At 36.0% G+C, this 21075-nt stretch overlaps 1 protein-coding gene across 1 annotated transcript; it reads right to left on the bottom strand.

Moving 5' to 3' along the window:
* Positions 1–491: 491 nt before the first annotated feature.
* Positions 492–19991, bottom strand: ifi44g (interferon induced protein 44g). The gene is made up of 8 exons (XM_030131462.1): positions 19870–19991; positions 16699–16868; positions 13319–13379; positions 12702–12903; positions 10251–10403; positions 5709–5880; positions 3799–3899; positions 492–1046 (listed from the first exon to the last, which is right to left on the bottom strand). The coding sequence occupies exons 1-8, from the start codon at positions 19914–19916 to the stop codon at positions 861–863; spliced, it is 1092 nt and encodes a 363-aa protein (XP_029987322.1). The 5' UTR covers positions 19917–19991; the 3' UTR covers positions 492–860.
* Between the last annotated feature and the right edge of the window lie 1084 nt (positions 19992–21075).

The raw sequence follows: 21075 nt of genomic DNA, 5'->3' as shown, positions 1-21075 counted from the left end.
ATGCGTTAGCATGTTTTGTCTGCTCGTGTCTCTTTACATCGAATTCCTTAAACAAGGCAACAGTCTCTTGACAAATTAGGCAAACACAATCGCCTCGATTTTCAGGGGGAAAAAATTGTAATTCCCATCTCTCCTGGAAGCGGCGGCCCTCACTGTCAACTTCGTTTTTTTATCTACAGGCGCCATGGTTAGAAATTAGCGAAAATGGTTCACGGCAAAGTCACAGAACCAGATAGAGTTAGAGTGGTGCTGCCACCATGAGGTGAAAGGAGGAACTGCATTTGGAACCTTTTATGACTCATGTACTCTGTTCAACAGTCCAAGCGGGCCATAAATAATACATTATAAAACCGAAGCTGTGGGCCGTATAAAATCTGACCGCGGGCCGTGATTGACCCCCGGGCCTACCAAGACACAAAACAGGCAGAATATTGTTAAAATTACACTTATTTTTCTTTAGATATTCCAGGATGTTCATATTTATTCAGGTTATTGACGTTTTATTATTAAAGGATATCACAGTTTAATGTTCTTTGCAATAAATCAAAGAGAGAATCAAAGAGTCATATTATTTTTCCACATTAAACCAAGAAGAATATTTGGAGTTATTATTTTTAGGTCTGTGCTATTATTTTGAAGTTCAACACCCTTGACTGTTAATATCTTCTGCACTTTGCAAATTCATCCCGTGGGCCAGATTGGAACCTTTGGGGGGGCGGTTTTGACCCCCGGGCCACAGGTTTGACACTTGTGACATAAATAATCATAGACAGAACTAATTTCAAAGTTAAACAGGAAATAACAACCAAGACTTAAGCACATGTCCAAATCCGCCACCGAATGACACCAGAAAAAATGTCTTAAAGTTTGAGCTGAGTTTGTTCTGCGTTGTCCAGGAAGTACAGGTCAGAATACTGCAAGATGTGGTCGACGGCACTGAGCAGAAGCAGATCAGTGTTAACGTCCAGGTCCAGTTCTGATGAGTAGTTCTTCACAGGGACAATGTAGGAAGTGGACATCCCCAGCAGGGCTCCAGCTTTATTTATCTATTAATGTAAATACAGATCAAGGTTATTATCGTTAACGAAAACTAACAAAATGATGAAGACTTCAACTGTAAAAACATTTTCATTAACTGAAATAAATAAAAACTATAATTAAAACAAAAAATGGTAACTGACTGCAACTGTATTGTGTGATTACAAAACTAACTAAAACTTACAAAAATTATGGATAAAATTCTCTGTTTTTGTTTTTGTCAGTGTCGGATTGATCCGAAATTGATTTATTTCCCTCGAGCAATTTTAGCTAGCGGCACCATATGACACTTCACGGTCCGTCACTTGTGGTTTCCAGTCGTCTTCTGGTCCCCACTCTGCCTGGAAACATGGAGACTAAAGCAGCAGAGTCCTGTCTGGGATTTATTTGAATACAATGGTGAAGAAGATAAAAGATACGAAAAAAGTAAACTAAAACTAAGCATTTAGAAAATAACGAAATGAATAAAAACTAGCAAATCTGCTCTAAAAACTAATTAAAACCAACGGAATTAGAGAAAAAAAGTCAAAACTAAATAAAACTAAACTACAATGAAAAATCCAAAACTATTATAACCACGATACAGATAAAATATTAAATATTCATTACAGCTGCACCTTATGTGGTTTAACATCGACACCTCAACCAACGCCTATACCCTGTTGGGATGCAGGTCAACAAATATAGAAGTCTAAATGTATGTATCTTAAAAAAAAAAAACTGTTTTAACTTTTAATTTTTCACATTTCAGGTTCAGTTTCTTCATTTTAAACACCGTCGCTGCGATTTTAGCCCTATAACTGAAATGCACCTCGGCTCTAGGACTGGACTGAACCATCCATATAAGTAGAAGCATTCAGTCACTCAAGCCAAAGGGGTGCCTCAGGGGTCAGTTCTAGGACCACCGCTGTTCATCCTCTACATAAATAATATTGATCAGAATGTTTCTAATGTTAATGTTCGCCATTACGCTGATAACATGGTGATATAGCTCAGCATTTGCACCATATATGGCTCTCACAACAGCAATGTGCTTTTGTTCCGCAGAATCTGCTTGAATCAAAACTAGTTTTTAAAGCAAGATGCAGTCGAGAGGAAGTCACATTGAGCTGACAGCTCCTCATGTTTGTTCATACAGATTAAAAAAATATTTATTTCAGCAGCACTTTGTTTAATTTAACATTAAGTGTCAGTTAAAATCTAACCTGTTCAGATCCAGATCAATAAATATGTCATTTGTGATTCTTCTTTTGGTCTAAATAATTTTTATCCCGCCCCCTGAAGGAGAGGCAAGGGGTATTGTTATTGGTTTGGTTTGTTTATTTGTTTGTTTGTTTGTTTGTTTACACTCTAGCAGCAAAACTGTTGGTTGAATTCATGTCAAATTGGGTTTATAGATTGCCCTGAACAGATGTGGTTACATTTTGGGAAATGTCAGTTAAAGTTCCAATTTTTAATGAATATTTAAAATCTTTTTTTTTCCCCATTTACTTACAATGGCTGAAATTTGTCTATACTGTCTATATCTATGCTGACGTCAGCACATGCACAGACATGATGACATCAGCTGGATCGATGCCAAAGTAAGCTACAATACGCGTGAGGGGGTGGGGTTTGTTGTACCTGGCACCACTTGTTTTTATTCTGGTTTAACATGCTGCTAATTTTTTTAATCCTGCACTGTAATATTTATTTATGTATATTTATTCATTATTATTTTTTTTACATTTTTACTGTTATTATCAGATTTTATTATTATTACCTTTAATATAGGATTCATTTTATAGGATTTGACCATGTACATTGCTGGACCTGAGTACTGATTTCATTTCATGTATACACTACATGTAATGACAATAAAGTGAACCTTGAACCTTATGGTTTAGTTGAAACTGAATCTGGAACGCTGTTAATGGTGCTGTTGTCTTGGCCACAATGTTAAAAGACATTTTTAATCTCAAACTTTAAACAAGTGTTTCCAGGCACAACAAACTCCACCCCTCGCACGTATGGTAGCTTATTTGGCAACGATTCAGCTGATGTCATCATGTCTATGCATGTGCTGATACCAGCATATCAACTGTCCCTCTATATGTGGCAAGTTTGAAGTAAATTGAGACAAAATTGTTGTTTTTATAGACATTAGAAATTTCGCCCATTATAAGTAAATGGGAGAAGACAAAAGATTTTTAAAAATTCATAAAAAAAACTGACAATTTTGGTTTACTTTCCCTAAAATGTAACCAAATCTATTCTGGGTCACTGGCAATCTATAAACCAAGTTTGGTATGAATTCAACCAATAGTTTTGCTGCTAAAGTGCTATCAATTAAACAAAGTAAGTAAAGTAAGTAAGTAAAGCTTTATTTATATAACACTTTTTAAAACAACATGTTACAAAGTGCTTCACATAAACGACAGATAGATAAGAACAAATAAATCAAATCAAATTTTATTTACATAACGCCAAAAGTTGTCTGATGACATGACAAAGACACAAACCAAACCAAAAACAACACCCTTTGCCTCCCCTTCAGGGGTGGGGTAATAGAAACATACAGTGTAATGGAATTTTAACTTCTTTATCTATTCCTTTCTCTGTTCCCATATCCTTTCCTGAAAACCCTCCCTCACTGTATGCTAACTTTCCTGAATACCCCCCTCTACATGCAAATTTTCCCATATCTTTACTCAAATCCTCGTACTGTATTTCCATAACAACAGTCATTTCTGAAACCACACATGGTTTATTCCGACCTACCATGTCACGAATGACTTTGCTCTTGTAAACCTGGCAGACATCTTTGGCTGTCTGCGGGCAAATTTTGTCAATGTGGGTCAGCAGAGCCACCTGATGAACACCTACAATGAAACAGTCCAGTTAATGAGGTTTCACCGCAACCATTGGGACGTTTACATCAAAAGAACACACAACACTGTAAACTGTTTTAATATAGTATAAAAATTACTTTGTAAAGTTGGTCTACAGCTCTTCAGGTTATAACCGTTGGACACTTTTCAACCCTTTAACCCCTGTCGTGTCTGTGGTGAGCATTCCAAATATATGATTTATTTTAAATATTCATAAAAATTCAACCGTTTGCTCAACAGACAAAACTTCAAAATGTGCTGAGAGAATAGACCTTGTTCTTTCCATACACATCCGAGCATGCTCAGTGCACCCCCTGTCGTCTGTGTAATGGGTGGGCAAATCACAGAGCAGTGAATGAGACCGACTCATAAAAATGGTGGTTTGGGCTTTTTTTCTTGTACACTATCTTCCTTGTTTCTTGTTTTTACTGTTTGTAGTGCTGTGTTCCTTTCTTTTTTTATTTTTACTGTGTTTTTACCGAGTTTTGACCGTGTAACTGCTTTTTGGAGTTCAACCAGGTGCCCAAAAGCAGGTGGACTGATTTAGAACAAAGTAAAAAACCATAAACTACTGGGCCCAAATTCAAATCCTAGTTGTTGTTCAGTGTGCTCCAGTTCACAGTTCATGTTCAACATCCTAAATCTCTGACTGATGTACATTCTGAGTGACTTATTTAGTACAAAAAAACCTGTCAAACTTCAGTTCCTCTCTTTGTCTTTTTCTGTTCTTCCACCTGTTTTGACCCTAAAACACAGTAAAACAAAAACCACTGATGAAAAGGAACACAAGCACATACTCACAGAAGCTTTAATGAACCTAAAACAGACGATAATTCACAGCAGCACCTAGGGATGGGAATCGTTAAGAATTTAACGATTCCAATTCCATTATCGATATTGCTTATCGATCCGATTCTTTATCGATTCTCATTGGGTGAGGGAATAAAAGAGCACAAACAGGTGTGTTTGCATTAACTGTCTTTTATATTTCCATCTGCACAGAAAATATAACATATACAGTATGTACAAATAATAAGAACAGATGACGCCGGGTCCAGTTCGGGGGGGTGTACAGTGAAAGTGAAACTGTGAAACTACAGACTCTTTACTAATTCCTCTATTGCCGCATTTCTACTCCGTGGAACCGGTTCGACTCGGCTCGGCTTGTCTCCCGTTGTTGTCCACCTCATTTCCTTTCCCTTCTTACCTTCGGAAACTTGTTTTTGAGGAGTTACGACATTTGTTGCCCGCACCGGAACCGGCCCAGCGTTCACTCTGCCGCTACATTCACAAGCGCCGCTGAGTAGAGTATCAAATACGTGACATTCCTGTAAATGATTCACATGCTGTGGACAAATGTTTGAGCAGATTGGAGGGATTCCACCCTTTTGAAGACATGGAAGCTTTGACAGTGTTCCAGTGGACCTGGTGTGGTCGTTTGGGCCGTTTCTGCCTCAACACCATGTTGGCTACGTTCTGACCAAAACAATGCAGCATACGTATGACGTCATCGCGCATGCACAACGAAGACAGAATCGACAAGCAGAACTGGTAAGGAGGCAGCCAAACAATTCCAAGTAATCGAGCTGCTGGGAACCGGTTCTCAAAAAGAACCGGTTCTCGATTCCCTTCCCTAGCAGCACCTTTACCTGGAATCGTGTCAGGGGTTAAAGGGTTAACCTTTTGAAACTCAGACGAACTCACTCAGCAAAAGGGCTTTAATGAATGAGTCTTAAACAATGAATAATCCTGTTAATGCACTCGGTCAGTGTCTGCTTTTTCCGATTATTCTTTACTCACCGAGGTCGCTGATGTGTTCTCGGAGTTGCTGGAAAATGGCGCTGAGGCCTTTGGGGTAGGTCAGGATTTTGGAAGCATCCACCACAAAAGCCACACAGTGGATCTTGTCTTTGAGACTCGGCCTCTTCACATAACCCACGATGTCGGAGCTCAGCGGATGAGCTGAGCTAAACTGCCATTGAAAAAAGGGAAAAAGAATGAACACTTTAAAAGGATAGTTCAGGCTGTAGTCTAGAAAACAAATCAAAGGCTATGTAGCTCATGTGAGTTTGTTTGAGTCCTGGTACACCTACATTAACCCTTCAGAGATAACATAACCGATGTGACTGAGTCTTCTGTTTCAGCTTATTTTAACCCTTTCATGCACAAAGGTCACTCCAGTGGACAGCTGTTCTCCAGCTGTTCTCTTGTATATTCATGAGTTTTGTTGTTTTAGTTCCATATCAGCCAACACAGTGGACGCTTGTGCATCATCCCATACACTGACATTCAGACCATTACTATAACTGTGCTGTTCTTGATAAACCTGATCTGCAGTAACATGTTTGAGAGTAGGGATGTAACGATTACCAGTATAATGATAAACCGCAGTAAAACTGCCAACGGTTAGTATTACTGTTTAAATTGTAATTATCATGATAACCGTGTTTGATTATCGCACTTTTCCGGAGAAAACACCGATGTAAAGATCTGCTTTTATGTTAAATATTTGAGTATAGTTTTAATTTATTACAATTTTAATTTTCTATACCTAATATTTGGAACCAATATTCACTTTTAAAGTCTTTGAAAAGGTTCGTTAAGCATCTGTGTGTTATTTATGCAATAAATTATATACATTTTTCAAATCGGATTTTACATATTCTTATGTTAATATAGTAGGTTAAAGTGAAAAAAATAATAGGCAGATGAGATAGATGAAGTTGTACTGAAAAAACAGATCCCAAACATGGGTATAGTAAACATTTGTTTATATAGTATATAAAGGTAAAATCAAAAGGACTGAAAAACGGACAAAATAGGCTCAGACCACTAAAGGTTAATATTTGAATGTTTCTGCCAACAGAGGGCACATTGTGCCAGTTATTTTATTTGTTTTTTTTTTTGTTGTTTTTCTTTTCTTTTTTTTTTCCCAAATACAAAATCACACAAATACACCAAAAACACACACAAACACACACAAATACATTAAAAACACACACAAACACTCACAAATACACTAAAAACACACAGAAATACACTAAAAACACACATAAACACCCACAAATATATTAATAACACACACAAATACACTAAAAACACACACAAACACACACAAATACATTAAAAACACACACAAACACACAAATACATTAAAAATACACTAATGTTAAACTAAGGTTAAATTATTTCAGTGTGTATATCAGTTCTTTTTGAACATTTTGAGCACAATTTCAATAATACCGCAATAATAATGAAAACCGTGATATGAAATTTTCATATCGTTACGTCCCTATTTCAGAGTAAATCTATTGCGATTTCTTAACTGTAATTAACAGTTTCCTTAAATAAAAAGGTTTTATTTTTTTATTTATTTATTTTTTTTAATATGTCCATGAAGTGAGTAATCACTAGTATTAGTGTATGCTAAAATGTGAGAAAACATTAGATTAGCTGCATTTAAAAAAAAAAGTATTTCATAGTTTTCACACAGTTTATCACTTTCAGATATTGCGTTTTAAATACATGTTTTTTTTTTCTTCAAAAATTAAACACATGGTGTCCAGCTGAGTAGACATTTTTGTAACCCCATAAAAAAACCGGTCCATAAAAAATTTCAAACACATTGTTTTTTTCATGCAAAAGAGGAATAAAAACACACAGGAAAAAAATCTTGACTAAGGTTCTCATAATTCATGCATCAAAGGGTTAAAGTGCAAATGTCAAAGTAAAACAGTGAAGTCAGTTGGGTTCAAAGACCAAGTCAAACCAGACTTTGATACATGTGGTGGATCCTTTGCCATTACCATCTTGTATTAGTAGTTTTTGTTTCATGCGTTTTTGTTCAGTTACAGTTAATGATTACATAACACAGTTTAGTTGAAGTATTTTATTTAAACATTCTAATGTGGGTGCACACATTTTAGTTATGTTTGAATTATTTACTCACATTGTTCTTCAGTTCAGACAAAAGACCAGAAAAACGGGCTTGGCTAGTATTTAAGACAGGGGAAGGAACTAATACCACAAGACTGGGCAGGGCACTGTTTGTTTCTATGTGTTAATTTAGTTGTTTAAATTCTTGGTTTAACCCTCTGGTATCCCGTCCAGCTAGGCCCTTACTAAGCACCAAGTGTGCCTTTTTGGCACACTTGTGGAATAATGTAAAAAAAAAATTCATACAGTTTGTTTTTAATTCTTTTGCACTTTTTACGATTTCATCAACTTGAGCTGTAAATAAAAATACCAAATACTCAATAATTGTCACATTTTTTTAACCCTTTAAATGCCATGTTTGTAATGTAAACAAACCATTTTTTTGGATGCAAAAACATATTTATTTATTTATTTATTTTCAATATATTACATAAAAAGTGGATCACATATTTGATTTTTGCAGCCTGGCATATGTCAATGATTAACTCCAACATCGGTTAATTTGCATTATTATTTTTGGCGCTGGGTCAAATGTACAAAAATACTAGCATCTGTCACCAAGTGTGCGTAAAATGCACACCTATACATAAAAATATTAAATATTATATGTTGATTTATTTTTCTGCTCTAATTTGATTTTATTTTTGTAAATCCAGGTCAGCCCTACTCATACAGATCAAATGGAAGAAATAGTGCGTTTTTGGCACACTTGGGAGACAGATGCTAGTCTTGTAATTTTCTTTTGTTTACAATGTGAAAAATTTTAGTTGGTGGCCCAAATTATAATCGATCATGCAAAAATGAACAACTTTTGAATTCTAACCTTATTTAAATTGTGAAAAATAATATGAAGTTTTTTAAAATGAAGTGCAAAGTGTGCCTAAAAGGCGCACCCGGATACGGGAGGGTTAAATCACATTGGTTTCACACAGTTAGTATTTTGTGTCTATTTATGATTATTTGTTTTTTATGTTATTTGGACTAAGTTAATGGTTTGGTTGAATTTCATGGTGTAATGCCTCCCCCTTGTGTGTCATTTGGGTTAGTCCACTTCTATTTAAACCCACCTGGGTTCTTTGTCTGGTTCGGTCAGTTTTTGTTCTGTTGCAGTTTGGTTTAGTTGACCTCAGTCGGGCCCATCTTTGTTCATTTTGTTAACTGACATTTTTTGAGCTTGTGTTAACATTTTCTACCTTTATTAAATTATCATTTTTCCTAATTTTACCACCTTTGTCCTGGTCCTTGTGTTTGGTCCTCTACAATACACAATAGGAACAGAGTTTTCAGCAGCACTGTCATTACGTTTGGTGCAGGTTATATACAGGAAGACATGGTAAAAATGAGCTTCTAAGGGAAGTGACTGTGTTAGTGGCCGGTTGATAGGTTTACTATTTCATATTTTCCTTCCTTTTTTTGTTTTTATCTATTTTTGGTTTCTGTTGGATTTCCTTCCCATTTTGTTTAATTGTTGCCACACCCCCTTTTGGGATATAGTGAGGCTGATTGGCTTACACCTGTTTTGCCACACAGAGCAGAGCAGGACTGTGCTGAACAGAAGTGAGGTGAGCAGAAAGAACATCTGAGTGTGATTTGTTTGACATATTATTTTGAACAAATATCAAGCTTGATAGTCATGTGGAATGTTTTTTTTTTTTTTTTTTAATCGCTTTGTTTTTCTTTTATTTTAACCCTTTCATGTATACTGGTCACTACAGTGGACAGCTATTCTACAGCTGTTCTCTTATATATTCATGGATTTGTTTGTTTGTTTGTTTGTTTGTTTGTTTTTGCACATATCTTTATTAAAGTTTTAAGACACTACATATCTTTTCTGACATGAATTGGAAACATTGTGTAGATCTCCCCTGAGCATACTCTCACCCCCAGAACTACAAGCCCCCCTCAGTTTTCACACAATTTATCTGTAAATACATGTTTCTTCATTTCAAAAATTAAATGCAAGGTGTCCAGCTGAATGGACATTTTTGCAACTTCATGTAAAATAGGTTCATAAGATCATTTTTATTATTAGTAGTAGTAGTAGTAGTATGTCTTTTTTTAACTTTATTTTTTGTTATTTATTTATTTTTCATGAGAAAAATTTCAATTGCATTGTTTTTTTTCATGCCTAAAGAGGAATAAAAACAGTCAGGAAAAAAATCTTCATTAAGGTTCTCATAATTCGTGCATGAAAGGGTTAATAATGGAATCAGCAGCAAGATTTGGGCCTATATGTAAAGACATGGTTATTGACCATCCTGACAACATCCAACAGCCCTGGACCCAGTGAGATTTGAACTCACAACCCCTGGTTTACAAGACTAGTGCTCTAACTCCTGAGCTACGGAGCCTTCTGAACCCCCTCTGAAACACACTGGCTCCACAGTGGTCAGTGTTACTGTTTACCTTATGTCCGTCAGGTGCGTGTCCTTTGATGACGGCCAGAATGTCATGGAGAGTCAGTCCAGTCATGTCTCCGTCCCCCAGACCCATTATATCATACAGCGCCAGCCCAGCAAGACCCTCCCCCTTCTGGCCACGGATGCTGAATGACTGCAGCTGAAACATAAAAAACAATAATGAAGTTAAACTGACGGGCAGATTGTAAAGCACCAGTCTGTCAGCTGACTGGACGGTTTCATTCTGGGTGAGGGGTGTTTATGTCCTGTCCCTGCTCCTGCTCCTCTAGTACACTGTAAACCCAGACTTTGTATTTACTAAAATGCTTTAATTACAATGTACTTAAATGATTTCAGTTTTATTACATTACTATAAAATGTTCAGTATATTCTACTAATTTGTAGACATAGTCCAAAGTCCGAAAAAGTTGAAGTTGAATGGATTTAACCCTTTCATACATAGTGGTCACTACAGTGGACAGCTGTTCAAAGGTGTTCTCTTATATATTCATGGATTTTGTTGTTTTAGTTCCATATCAGCCAACACAGTGGACGCTTATGCATAATCCCCAACACTGCAATTCGTACCATTACTGTAACTTTGCTGTTCTAGATAAACCTGATCTGCAGTAACATGCATGAGTATAAAAAAAAAAAAAATCACTATAAATGCTGTAATTAACTGTTTTGTTTTAAACATAAGGTTTTTGAGTTGTTTTTTTTGTGCATATTATCTCTATTATCTTTTTTAAAAAATGATTTCATAGTTTTCACACAGTATATCCGTAAATACAGGTTTCTTTGCCTCTAAAATTAAACACATGGTGTCCAGCTGAGTGGACATTTTTGTAACTATGAAAAAAAGGTTCATAAAAAAATCAATCACATTGTTATTTTTTTTCATGCCTAAAGAGGAATAAATATATTAAGGAAAAAAATCTTGATAAAGGTTCTCATAATTCATGCATGAAAGGGTTAAATCACTCAGTTTTAGTCACGACCACACCTTTTTATCTCTGCATTGCATTGTGGGTATTGGGCATGTTGTTGAAAATGTGTTATTTTTCTGTGCAGGGGTTCAGCGGGGTTGTGGTGTTAGTGTTAATTTGGACTTAATGTGTGTATGTCATTGTTTATTGGCCTTTTTACCTCCGCCAAGGAGGTTATGTTCTTGCCAGCGTCCGTCCGTTCCGGCCGGTTGGTCAGTCAGTCGGTCAGTGTGCAAGATAACTCAAAAAGTTATGGACAGATTTGGATGAAAATTTCAGGAAATGTTGATACTGGCACAAGGAACAAATGATTAAATTTTTATGGTGATGGGGAGGGGGGGTGGGGGCACTGATCTGCCTTGGCGGAGGTCTGCGCTCTACGAGTGCTTTTCTAGTTGTTTGTTTTTGTATTTTTGTAGAGCTGCACCATGAGTGAGAGCCATAGGCCCAACAATGGCTTTACTGTTCATCTATGATTGTTCTTGTGTCTGTGTAAATCTTAATGCCTTGCCAAATTGAAAGCATTTCCTGTACTGGCAAATTATTGAGCTAACTTCCTGCCTAACTTCCATCCACACTACAACAAAAAGTTGAATAACACTGGTCAACAACAAATTTATTGTTTAAGTTTTTTGAGCTGATTTAGGATAATTTTGGTGCTGAAGCCAAAAATCACATTCATTTTGCTCAATCAGGTCAACTTTCTGAACTATGCTACATATTGGCTTTTTAACATTTTTGCTTACATTTATGGGCATTTTCACATCATATGATACAAAATTCTTTCATATTTCTTGCAATAAACGAGTTCTGAAGATTTTACTTTTGCCAATTTATGATTAATGGTTTTTTTAAATATTAAATGTGAATGAAATGCTTCGACTAGAAGATCTTGCAAAAATAAGCCTGACGTATTCTGCTACATCTGCGCTGAATACACCATTGTACCTAACAGGAATCAAGTCACAAGTTTCATAAAGTGTGCTTACCAATCGTATTTTGGTATTAAACTTGGTGACCAAGATAAAGTTTGGGCGCAGATTGTGAGAAGATCAAATTTTTCAAAATCAAATTAGCAAAAAAACCTGACCTGATTGAGAAAAACAGATGTCATTTTTGGATTTAATGGTCCTAATTCAGTTGAAAAAACCTAGACAACTTGCAAAAAACATTTTTTTGTAACCCAGTGTAATTATACAAACAATTTATATTGCAAAAGATTCTAATTTAAAATCAACTTGGAACTGATGATATTAAGTCTAATGATTATACAAAGCAATTGACATTGCAACAAATTTTAAGTTAAATTAACTTGGCATTAGTGTGTTGTACTTAAAATAGCAATTCCATTCAAATCAAGAATTTAAGTTTAATACACTCAAGTTTTCATTACTTAAATTTTTTAAGGCAACCGGTTTCCTCAATTTTTTTTTAAAGTAAATTCAACTTTATCTGGTCTTACAGTGTACCTTCTTGGTGAAGCTGGTTGAGGGGGTGGAGCAACCCACCATGGCTCGGTTGACGACCCTTCCATTAAACACAGACTGCACTGAACTGATGAAGCTGGACTTCCCAGAGCCGACGGGGCCCAGGAGGAGAACCTGAGCCCGGGTCACCTCCTCACAGCTGGGTCTGTAGGAGCTGATTCTGTCCATCAGGGCTGTCCTTTGTCTGGGTTGGAGGAGAAATAAGAGAAAGGCACGTCACTCATGGATTCATCAAAATCAGCTGATCGATTAAGGAATATCGTTATAGTCTGTGATGTTTCCTTTAACCCCGAAAGACTTGTTACTATTTCTGGTGACTTCCAAATGAATTTTTCTCTAAACTTTGCCATTCCCAAGTGATTTATAAACATGTATTAAAATATTATCCTCTAAATGTTTGTGGTGAAAAACAGTGAGAAACTCAGAAGCAGACATCCACTGTTCAGTATTGGACCTTTAAAATCACAAACTAAACACACATTTTTCCCACGTTAAAGCTCTGTACAGGTTTATAAACTCAGATTAGTAGAAGATGGATGGATGGATGGATTGGTATGTGGGTGGGTGGATGGATGGATGGATGTTCCAGTTCTACTCACTCATCCGTCCACTGCACTTTCCTCCATGGAGACTCCATCCTTGGTGAATCTGGTAAAACCGCTTCAAAACAGATGAACTGAATGAAACATACAACTCTGAAACAACTACCATCTAACTTTGTAAACATCATCCAAATGAAGCTACATATAAAATTTGAAATGAATCCAACCAGTGGTTTTGTTAGAGAAGATGTTTGAAGAAATTGGTAACGAAGACGACAACAAAGACACCGACAACAGACACAGTGACCAGTGATCTAAAACAAAAAGAGGAATGTGTCCGAAAACAAAACTAGTCCAACGTTATACACTTTGATCTCAGCTGATGCAGTGAATGTTAAAACACATTTGTAAAAATAGGACCAAGGGTTCAACGGCACATTTAAGACATTGACATGTGTTTGACCTTTTGAGGTCACTCAAAGTCAAAGGTCATGGCACTAAATGAAAGCGCATGTGTGACTTCCTATCTGCATATAAGATAATCACAGTCTTCTGTTGTATAACATGTGATTCAGCACTAACAGTCTGAGGACTGGAATCAGGGGTAGGACTGGATAAGCAGTGGCTTCTTCCTCCTCCCATTCAGGTACAACAGTTGTTCTTTTTTTCTATTATTTGATTTTTTTGTGTATTGTTTATCGTTATTATTATTTTTCTACTGTTTGATTTTTTATTTGTGTATTGTTTATTATTATTTTTATTTTTGTTCCATATGTTTTGTATTATGACTCTGTCTGAAATAAACTAACCTAAACCTAAATCTAAACTTCCTATCTGCTGCCAATAGTACCGTAGTTTCCGGGCTATAAGGTGCACTGGAATATAAGCCGCGGCTGACTTTAAGTCGTACCTGACTATAAGCCGCAGGTGTCCACGTTGTCACATGAGATATTTACATAGAAAGATGGTAAACAGAAAGATTTAAATATTTATTTCCATCCCTTCACTGCTTTTTTCCAAACAGTGTCTGTAACATGGCAGTAAAACAGCAGGAACACGGCTGGTTAAAAAAAAAACAGAAAAGTCATTGATCTGTATCTCCATCTTCCTTCTGCTCATTAAACCACTGCAGTCGTCTTCTTCAGTGTTGGAGTTGAACAGCCTCAAAGGCTCCGTCACACTCCTTCTACGTCTCTCCACTGTTGTTGCTCAATGGCACTTCAGTGCTGCAGCTCTATTTTTTTCTTTACAGACACATCGATTACTTTTAACTTAAAAGCTGCAAATTATGCATTTCTTTGTGTGTTTTCCATGATGAGGGTTTGTGCATGACACGCAAAATGATTGTTCAAAGTTAAGCTTAAAACTTCTCCTCTTCATCACCTCTTCCTCCTGTCTGTCTCACTTTTGTGCGTCCTGCTAGAGCGCCCCCTGGTGACCGTTAGCCTGTATAAGTCTATACTCGAGCTGCATCGCTGTATAAGCCGCAGGGTTCAAAACGAGAAAAAAGTAGTGGCTTACAGTCCGGAAAGTACGGTAATAATATCAATATCTTTCCAGCACCTGGAAAACGGATGGAATGTTCGCAGAGGACGGACAGAACGTCTGTATCTGTCTGTGTCTGTAACGTTACTGTCAGTCAGTGTTACTTTTATGACCGTCATTTATTTGGTTACATCTCCACACTCCCCACACATTATTCCTCCTCCTTGTACCTGATGCACTGAACTGTGAATGTCACACATGTATCGGATTACTTTTACGAGTACAAGTACACACACTGAGTATCGGAGCCGATGCCCGATACTGGTATCAGATCGGTGCATCCCTAATAGTAACAATAACTACAACCAGAACTGAGTAAACTGGGCAGAAGAGAGAGAAAAAACAAACAAACAAAACTACAATAAAATAAAATACATAAGATTTATCAAATGATAAATATAAGAAAGAAATCTTGAACAGAAAATCCTACACCACGTCCGCCCAAATAACAGAACAGACTTTATTTGCCATTTGCACAGATACACAGCAGTATAGGCACAGTGGAATTCTTGTGTTTCCCTGAGTCAGAAAAGGAGTTAGAAAAGGTAAGGATATGACAAAAAAGACAGATACAAAACATAAACACAGCTAAAAACATATACCAAAAAAAACAGTTATCCTTGGCAAAGCAAATTTGTTCAGCACCAAAAGGAGCCAGACTACCACTCTGCTGTTAGGATGCTGGACAAGACAAGTAGGAAAAAAAAAAAAAAAAAAAAAAAAAAAAAAACAGTTATTGCACATACAAACACAAATACACATTTGTAAAATAGAGTATTATAAAAAAAGAGTAATAATAATAATAACAATCAGAGTACTGAGAGACTACAACAAGTTATTGCACATTTGAATTAAAAGTACTGGGATGTACAGCAGGTTATTGCACATTCATAATTCAAACAATACCAGTACCAAATCCAGCCAACATCAGCTGTTCACATGAATCTGCTGTGACAGAGTGACTGCATCAGAGGAAAGAGAGAGAGCAAGGAAAGAGACTGAGACTGAAGAACACACACAGAACCACAACCGCACCCCCTCCAAGGACCAGGGGCCCACAAAGAGGGCCCCAAGGACCAGCAACCAGCAGACACCAGATGAAACTGGTATGAAGTTCAGCTGATTCTGGCGGACGGTTTTGGAGAAGAAGATTCTTGAAATGTTGTTTACAGACGGACAATAACTGATACCAATAGTCCATGGTGGACTAAAAAGGGAGGTGCCATGTGGTGTTATGTACGGTGGCCCTGAAGGACAAACTACAACAACAGAAGTACACAAGAAAAAGAAATACACACAAGTAAAAAACCACACACAAGAAAACACACAAAAAAAAAGAAAATCAGGCAATATCTGTGTGTGTGTTTTCTTGTTTGCATGACTTTCTTTTTCTTGTGTTTGTGTTTTTTTCTTATTTGTATGATTTTCTTTTTCTTGTGTGTGTGTCATTTTTTTCTTGTCTGTGATTTTCTTTTTCTTGAGTGTTTTTTTTTTCTTGTTTGTGTGATTTTCTTTTTCTTATGTGTGTATTTTTTCCTTATTTGTATGATTTCCTTTTTCTTATGTGTGTGTTTTTCTTGTTTGTATGGTTTTCTTTTTCCTGTGTGTTCCTTTTCCTGTGTGTTCTTCTTCTTGTGTGCTTTGCGATTTGTCATTATGGTTTGCCTTTCAGGGCCACCGTAGTTATGCACTTTAAATTACAACAGTGAAAAAACTAGGAAATGTACAAGAAACTCCTCCTTCTGTTTCACAGTTAATTCATTTAATCATTTGGATGAACAAGGCACTTTATGACAACATGTTCTGTAAGTATTCATGAACACATTATTTCCACACAGACTTTTTTCACAGATTCACTCAAACACTCACGATGACCCGTTTATTGAACTGACCTGGGAACCTCAACACAGGATTCTCCTTCTTCTCAGCGTTCTCTGTTGAACTGACGCTGGTACTTGGGATGAGACCATCTGTGGTGTTCTGTGAGGCTTTATCCGACAGTTTGGATGACGGAACGCCGAGAGTGAAGGTGGCTGGAGCAGGTGTACCGAACAGAGACATGCTGATGAGAAAACAAAACAGGTGAGTTCAGTGAAGGTAACAATGGACAGAAGGTTTGAGGTAAATATTCTGCTTCTTCAAATACTATAAATGTAATTGAAAAAAAAAAAAAACAACCAATAAGTGACATGCTTTGTGATTCAGTGAGAAGACACTTTATGTATAGATCAAGAATCTGGCAATACAATACAAATCATAATACTAGGATGACGACATATCATGATACTGTTAAAAAGGCAATTTTTTGTTTGGTTCTTTTTTTTTTTAATGATTATTTCCTTGAAGAATTGAATTACACCAGAAATATGCACAAATACTAAACACATTTTTTATTTGATCACAACAGGATCTGATGCTATATCACAAAATGTTCCTGTGTTCAAATCTAAATTCTGTTTTACAGACATTACAGTTTCAGATCCTGTTCAAATGTTCTTATTCTATTAGTCCAGAACTAACATCAAAACTTTCTTTTAGTTCAATCCCAACAAAGGAACTAACATCATTTAATAAAACAGTGTTAAATAATAGTACATAAGATATGAATAAAGAAAACCAAAAACAAAAATGAACCTCCACAATATCTGCATTTGAGTAAATACCCAAAAATATTGATACAGTACTTTTTAATATCGATACAGTATTGTGAAATGAAATATTGCAATATATTGCAAAACCGATATTTTCTTACACCCCTATATATGAATATATTTACATATATGTGTTAGTGTATTTGTTAATCATATTATATTTGTTCATCATAATATAAAGCCGGAAACCTAATTATTTAATAATAAGTATCAGTCATATAGTGTGTTTTTAACCTGTCTCTTTTCCATTTTTGTAAAGCACTGTGAATTGCCCTGTGTATGATTTGTGCTATACAAATACATCTGCCTTGCCATATTATAGTACATAATTTAGATCTGCTTAGACTAGGAAGATTATTGTTATTAATTATATAAGAAGAAGGGGTGGGAGTTTATAAGTTGTACTTCTTGCTCCTTTTCAGATATGTATTATATGTCTTATGTTTAAGTGTTTTGTTTATTTATCTTCTTCTGTTTTGACACTCATATTCGAAATAAATACATCAATCAATCAAAACTATTTAAAACCTGACGTGTCATCGCTGACACGCATGTGGAACTGGAACTGGAAATATTCCACCAGTTTCTGAAACCTGAGACTTTGCACTTCATAGGTTTTATTTGGCCAACATTAACCAGTTTAAGAAAATGTCCAAAAATATTTTGTTTAGCAGTTATAATTAATAATTCTCATTACTGACTATTTTCCTTTACTCATTGATATGGCAAAGGGATTAGAGGCAGAGAAGCCTATGGGAATGTAGATGTGTATGTATGGAACTGTGTATATATGTATTTGAACATGTACATGTATATGTAAGTGTATGTGCAGGGGTATGCATACATGTGCATATGCATATATGTGTATGCATGTATATGTGTATGTATATGATGGTATATGTGGATGTGTATATGTATATGTCTTTCATCAGTACAAATATTCTGAAAATAGAAGGATTGGTTGTATGCATATATATGAAAGGGTATGTGCAGATAGATAGATAGATAGATAGATAGATAGATAGATAGATAGATAGATAGATAGATAGATAGATAGATAGATAGATAGATAGATAGATAGATAGACAGATAGATGTGTATGTATATGTGTGTATGTATATATGTACATATTGTTGGTTTAGACAAAGGGGTCAGAGCTAATAAGCTCTGCTTCTTCTCACTCCTTTTCAAATATGACTTTTGTCTTTTTCTTTTTGTATCATTATTTTATGCTTCCTTTCATTTCTATATTATTTTGTTCACAGAAGTCAATTAGTAGCAATCAGGAAGCTTGTATCATTTCCATATTTGAAATAAATCAGTAAAAAAAAAAAAATACTGTAATTTCACTCATGCCTGTAAAAGAAGTTGGAGAAGAAGCTGTTTTATCAGTATTATAATGTGCTGTAAATTGTAAATGAGTGCTAGATTTTGAAAGATCTGGGGAAAAAAAGTGCTCTGAAAAAATGGGTAAATGGACTCACTCACAGCATATTTTTTAACCTTTTAGTTAGTCAAAATAAGAAAAAGTCCTGGTAGACCATTTTAGGCTCAGGTTTAAAAGGTTAATACAGTAGTTTCCAACTTTTTTTGTCTTGTGATCTCTTGTTAACATCACAAATTTATGGCAACCCCAGAATTTTTTTGCTAAAATTAATTTGGTTTTGATCATTTGATCATATAATAGTTTGCTATACTATGTTACAAATAACAGTTAATTTTTGAGGACATTTAGTTTGTATAATATATATTATTACGGACAGCAGCAGAAAAGCCAGTCAGTCCAGCTTGGATTTACAAGGCTGACAATTAATACTGAACAAACAAGAACTCAAACTATGAATTATGAAAGAGCTGCAGCATCTGAAACTGACCACAGTGAACATTTGACACATAAACAGAACCACAGAGCTTCAGTTTCAGCTTCACAGTTTGTCTTTTATGGATTGGGATTGTCTCTGTCAACTCACCATATATTTTTATTCGTAATTTGTTTTTTTTTGTTTTTTTTTTATCAATTATTAGAATTTTCAGGTGACCCCATTTGAATTCCAGGCAACCAACCCCAAGGTTGAAAAAACACTGGGTTAATATTAAAACTAACAACAATATTACAGTCCTTACATGTCAAATGCAACACTGTAAACAATGAAAGAGAATTTTCGCAGGTGCTTTAAACGCACCATAAAAGCTCCACGTCACATATGAAATATGTATATACAGTAAATACAGTAAAACTACAGTAAACACATGCCTTTTTACTTGATTAAAATACACTCTTCTATCATTAGTTCTATTAGTTCAGAGTCAGATTAAAAGTCAATATTTTCACCTTCATATTCATTTCAGCTGGTTTCATCTGTAAAACTATCCTTCTACTAATGTTTTCTGACTAAATAAATGAAACCTTACCTTTTGTCTTTTATCTTTGTCTTTTCTCTTCTGACTGTTTTCTCCATAAGTCACTGCATGCAGACGATGAAAACAACAGCCTCTGCTGCAGAAGAACTGGTGATAAACAAAACAGAGACACCACCCTTCTGAGAAAATGAAAGTGAAACTTAAACTGTCAAATAAAGGCAGACTATAGAACCATGTGGGCTGAACTGAAACTGTGTTCTGCTCTGATATCAGTGGAACAAAAGCAAAACAGCAAAAAAAAAAAAAAAAAAAAGAGTTAGGGGTTCCATCACATCAAGTGGTTCGAGTTAGGAGTTAGGGTTAGAGGTTAGATTTAAGGTTAGCTTTAAGGGTTAGGTTTAGGGTTGAGGTTAGGGTTAGGTTTAGGATTAGGGTTAGGGTTAAGTTTAGGGTTAGGTTTAAGGTTAGGGTTAGGTGTAAGGTTAGGGTCAGGGTTAGGGTTAAGGTTAGGTTTAAGGTTAGGGTTAGGGTTAGGTTTAAGGTTAGGGTTAGGTGTAAGGTTAGGGTCAGGGTTAGGGTTAGGTTTAAGGTAAGGGTTAGGGTTAGGTTTAAGATTAGGGTCAGGGTTAGGTTTAAGGTTAAGGTTAAGGTTAGGGTTAGGTTTGAGGTTAGGGTTAGGTTTAAGTTAGGGTCAGGGTTAGGTTTAAGGTTAAGGTTAGGGTTAGGTTTAAGGTTAGGGTTAGGTGTAAGGTTAGGGTCAGGGTTAGGGTTAGGTTTAAGGTAAGGGTTAGGGTTAGGTTTAAGATTAGGGTCAGGGTTAGGTTTAAGGTTAAGGTTAGGGTTAGGTTTAAGGTTAGGGTTAGGTGTAAGGTTAGGGTCAGGGTTAGGTTTAAGGTTAAGGTTAGGGTTAGGGTTAGGTTTAAGGTTAGGGTTAGGTTTAAGGTTAGGGTCAGGGTTAGGGTTAGGTTTAAGGTTAAGGTTAGGGTTAGGTTTAAGGTTAGGGTTAGGTTTAAGGTTAGGGTCAGGGTTGGGGTTAAGTTTAAGATTAGGGTTAGAGTCAGCGGTTACAGATATGTAAACCAGAGCTCTTGGCGTACATTGACATGTGATCAAATGGCGCTGAATAAGATGTGAAAGGATGAAAATGCGTCTGTATACCACACCAAATGCCATAAGGACTGCTGTGAACTGCCAGTCCTGTACAGAGGTGAAGCTCCAGCCCTTCAAACATGGTCCTAACGTCAGAAATGAACGGTG

This window comes from Sphaeramia orbicularis, chromosome 4 (assembly GCF_902148855.1).
Source record: "Sphaeramia orbicularis chromosome 4, fSphaOr1.1, whole genome shotgun sequence".
In the NCBI taxonomy this organism is placed as follows: Eukaryota; Metazoa; Chordata; class Actinopteri; order Kurtiformes; family Apogonidae; genus Sphaeramia; species Sphaeramia orbicularis.
The sequence above is the reverse complement of the archived record's forward strand: the minus strand, read 5'-3'. Positions and strand labels throughout refer to the sequence as shown.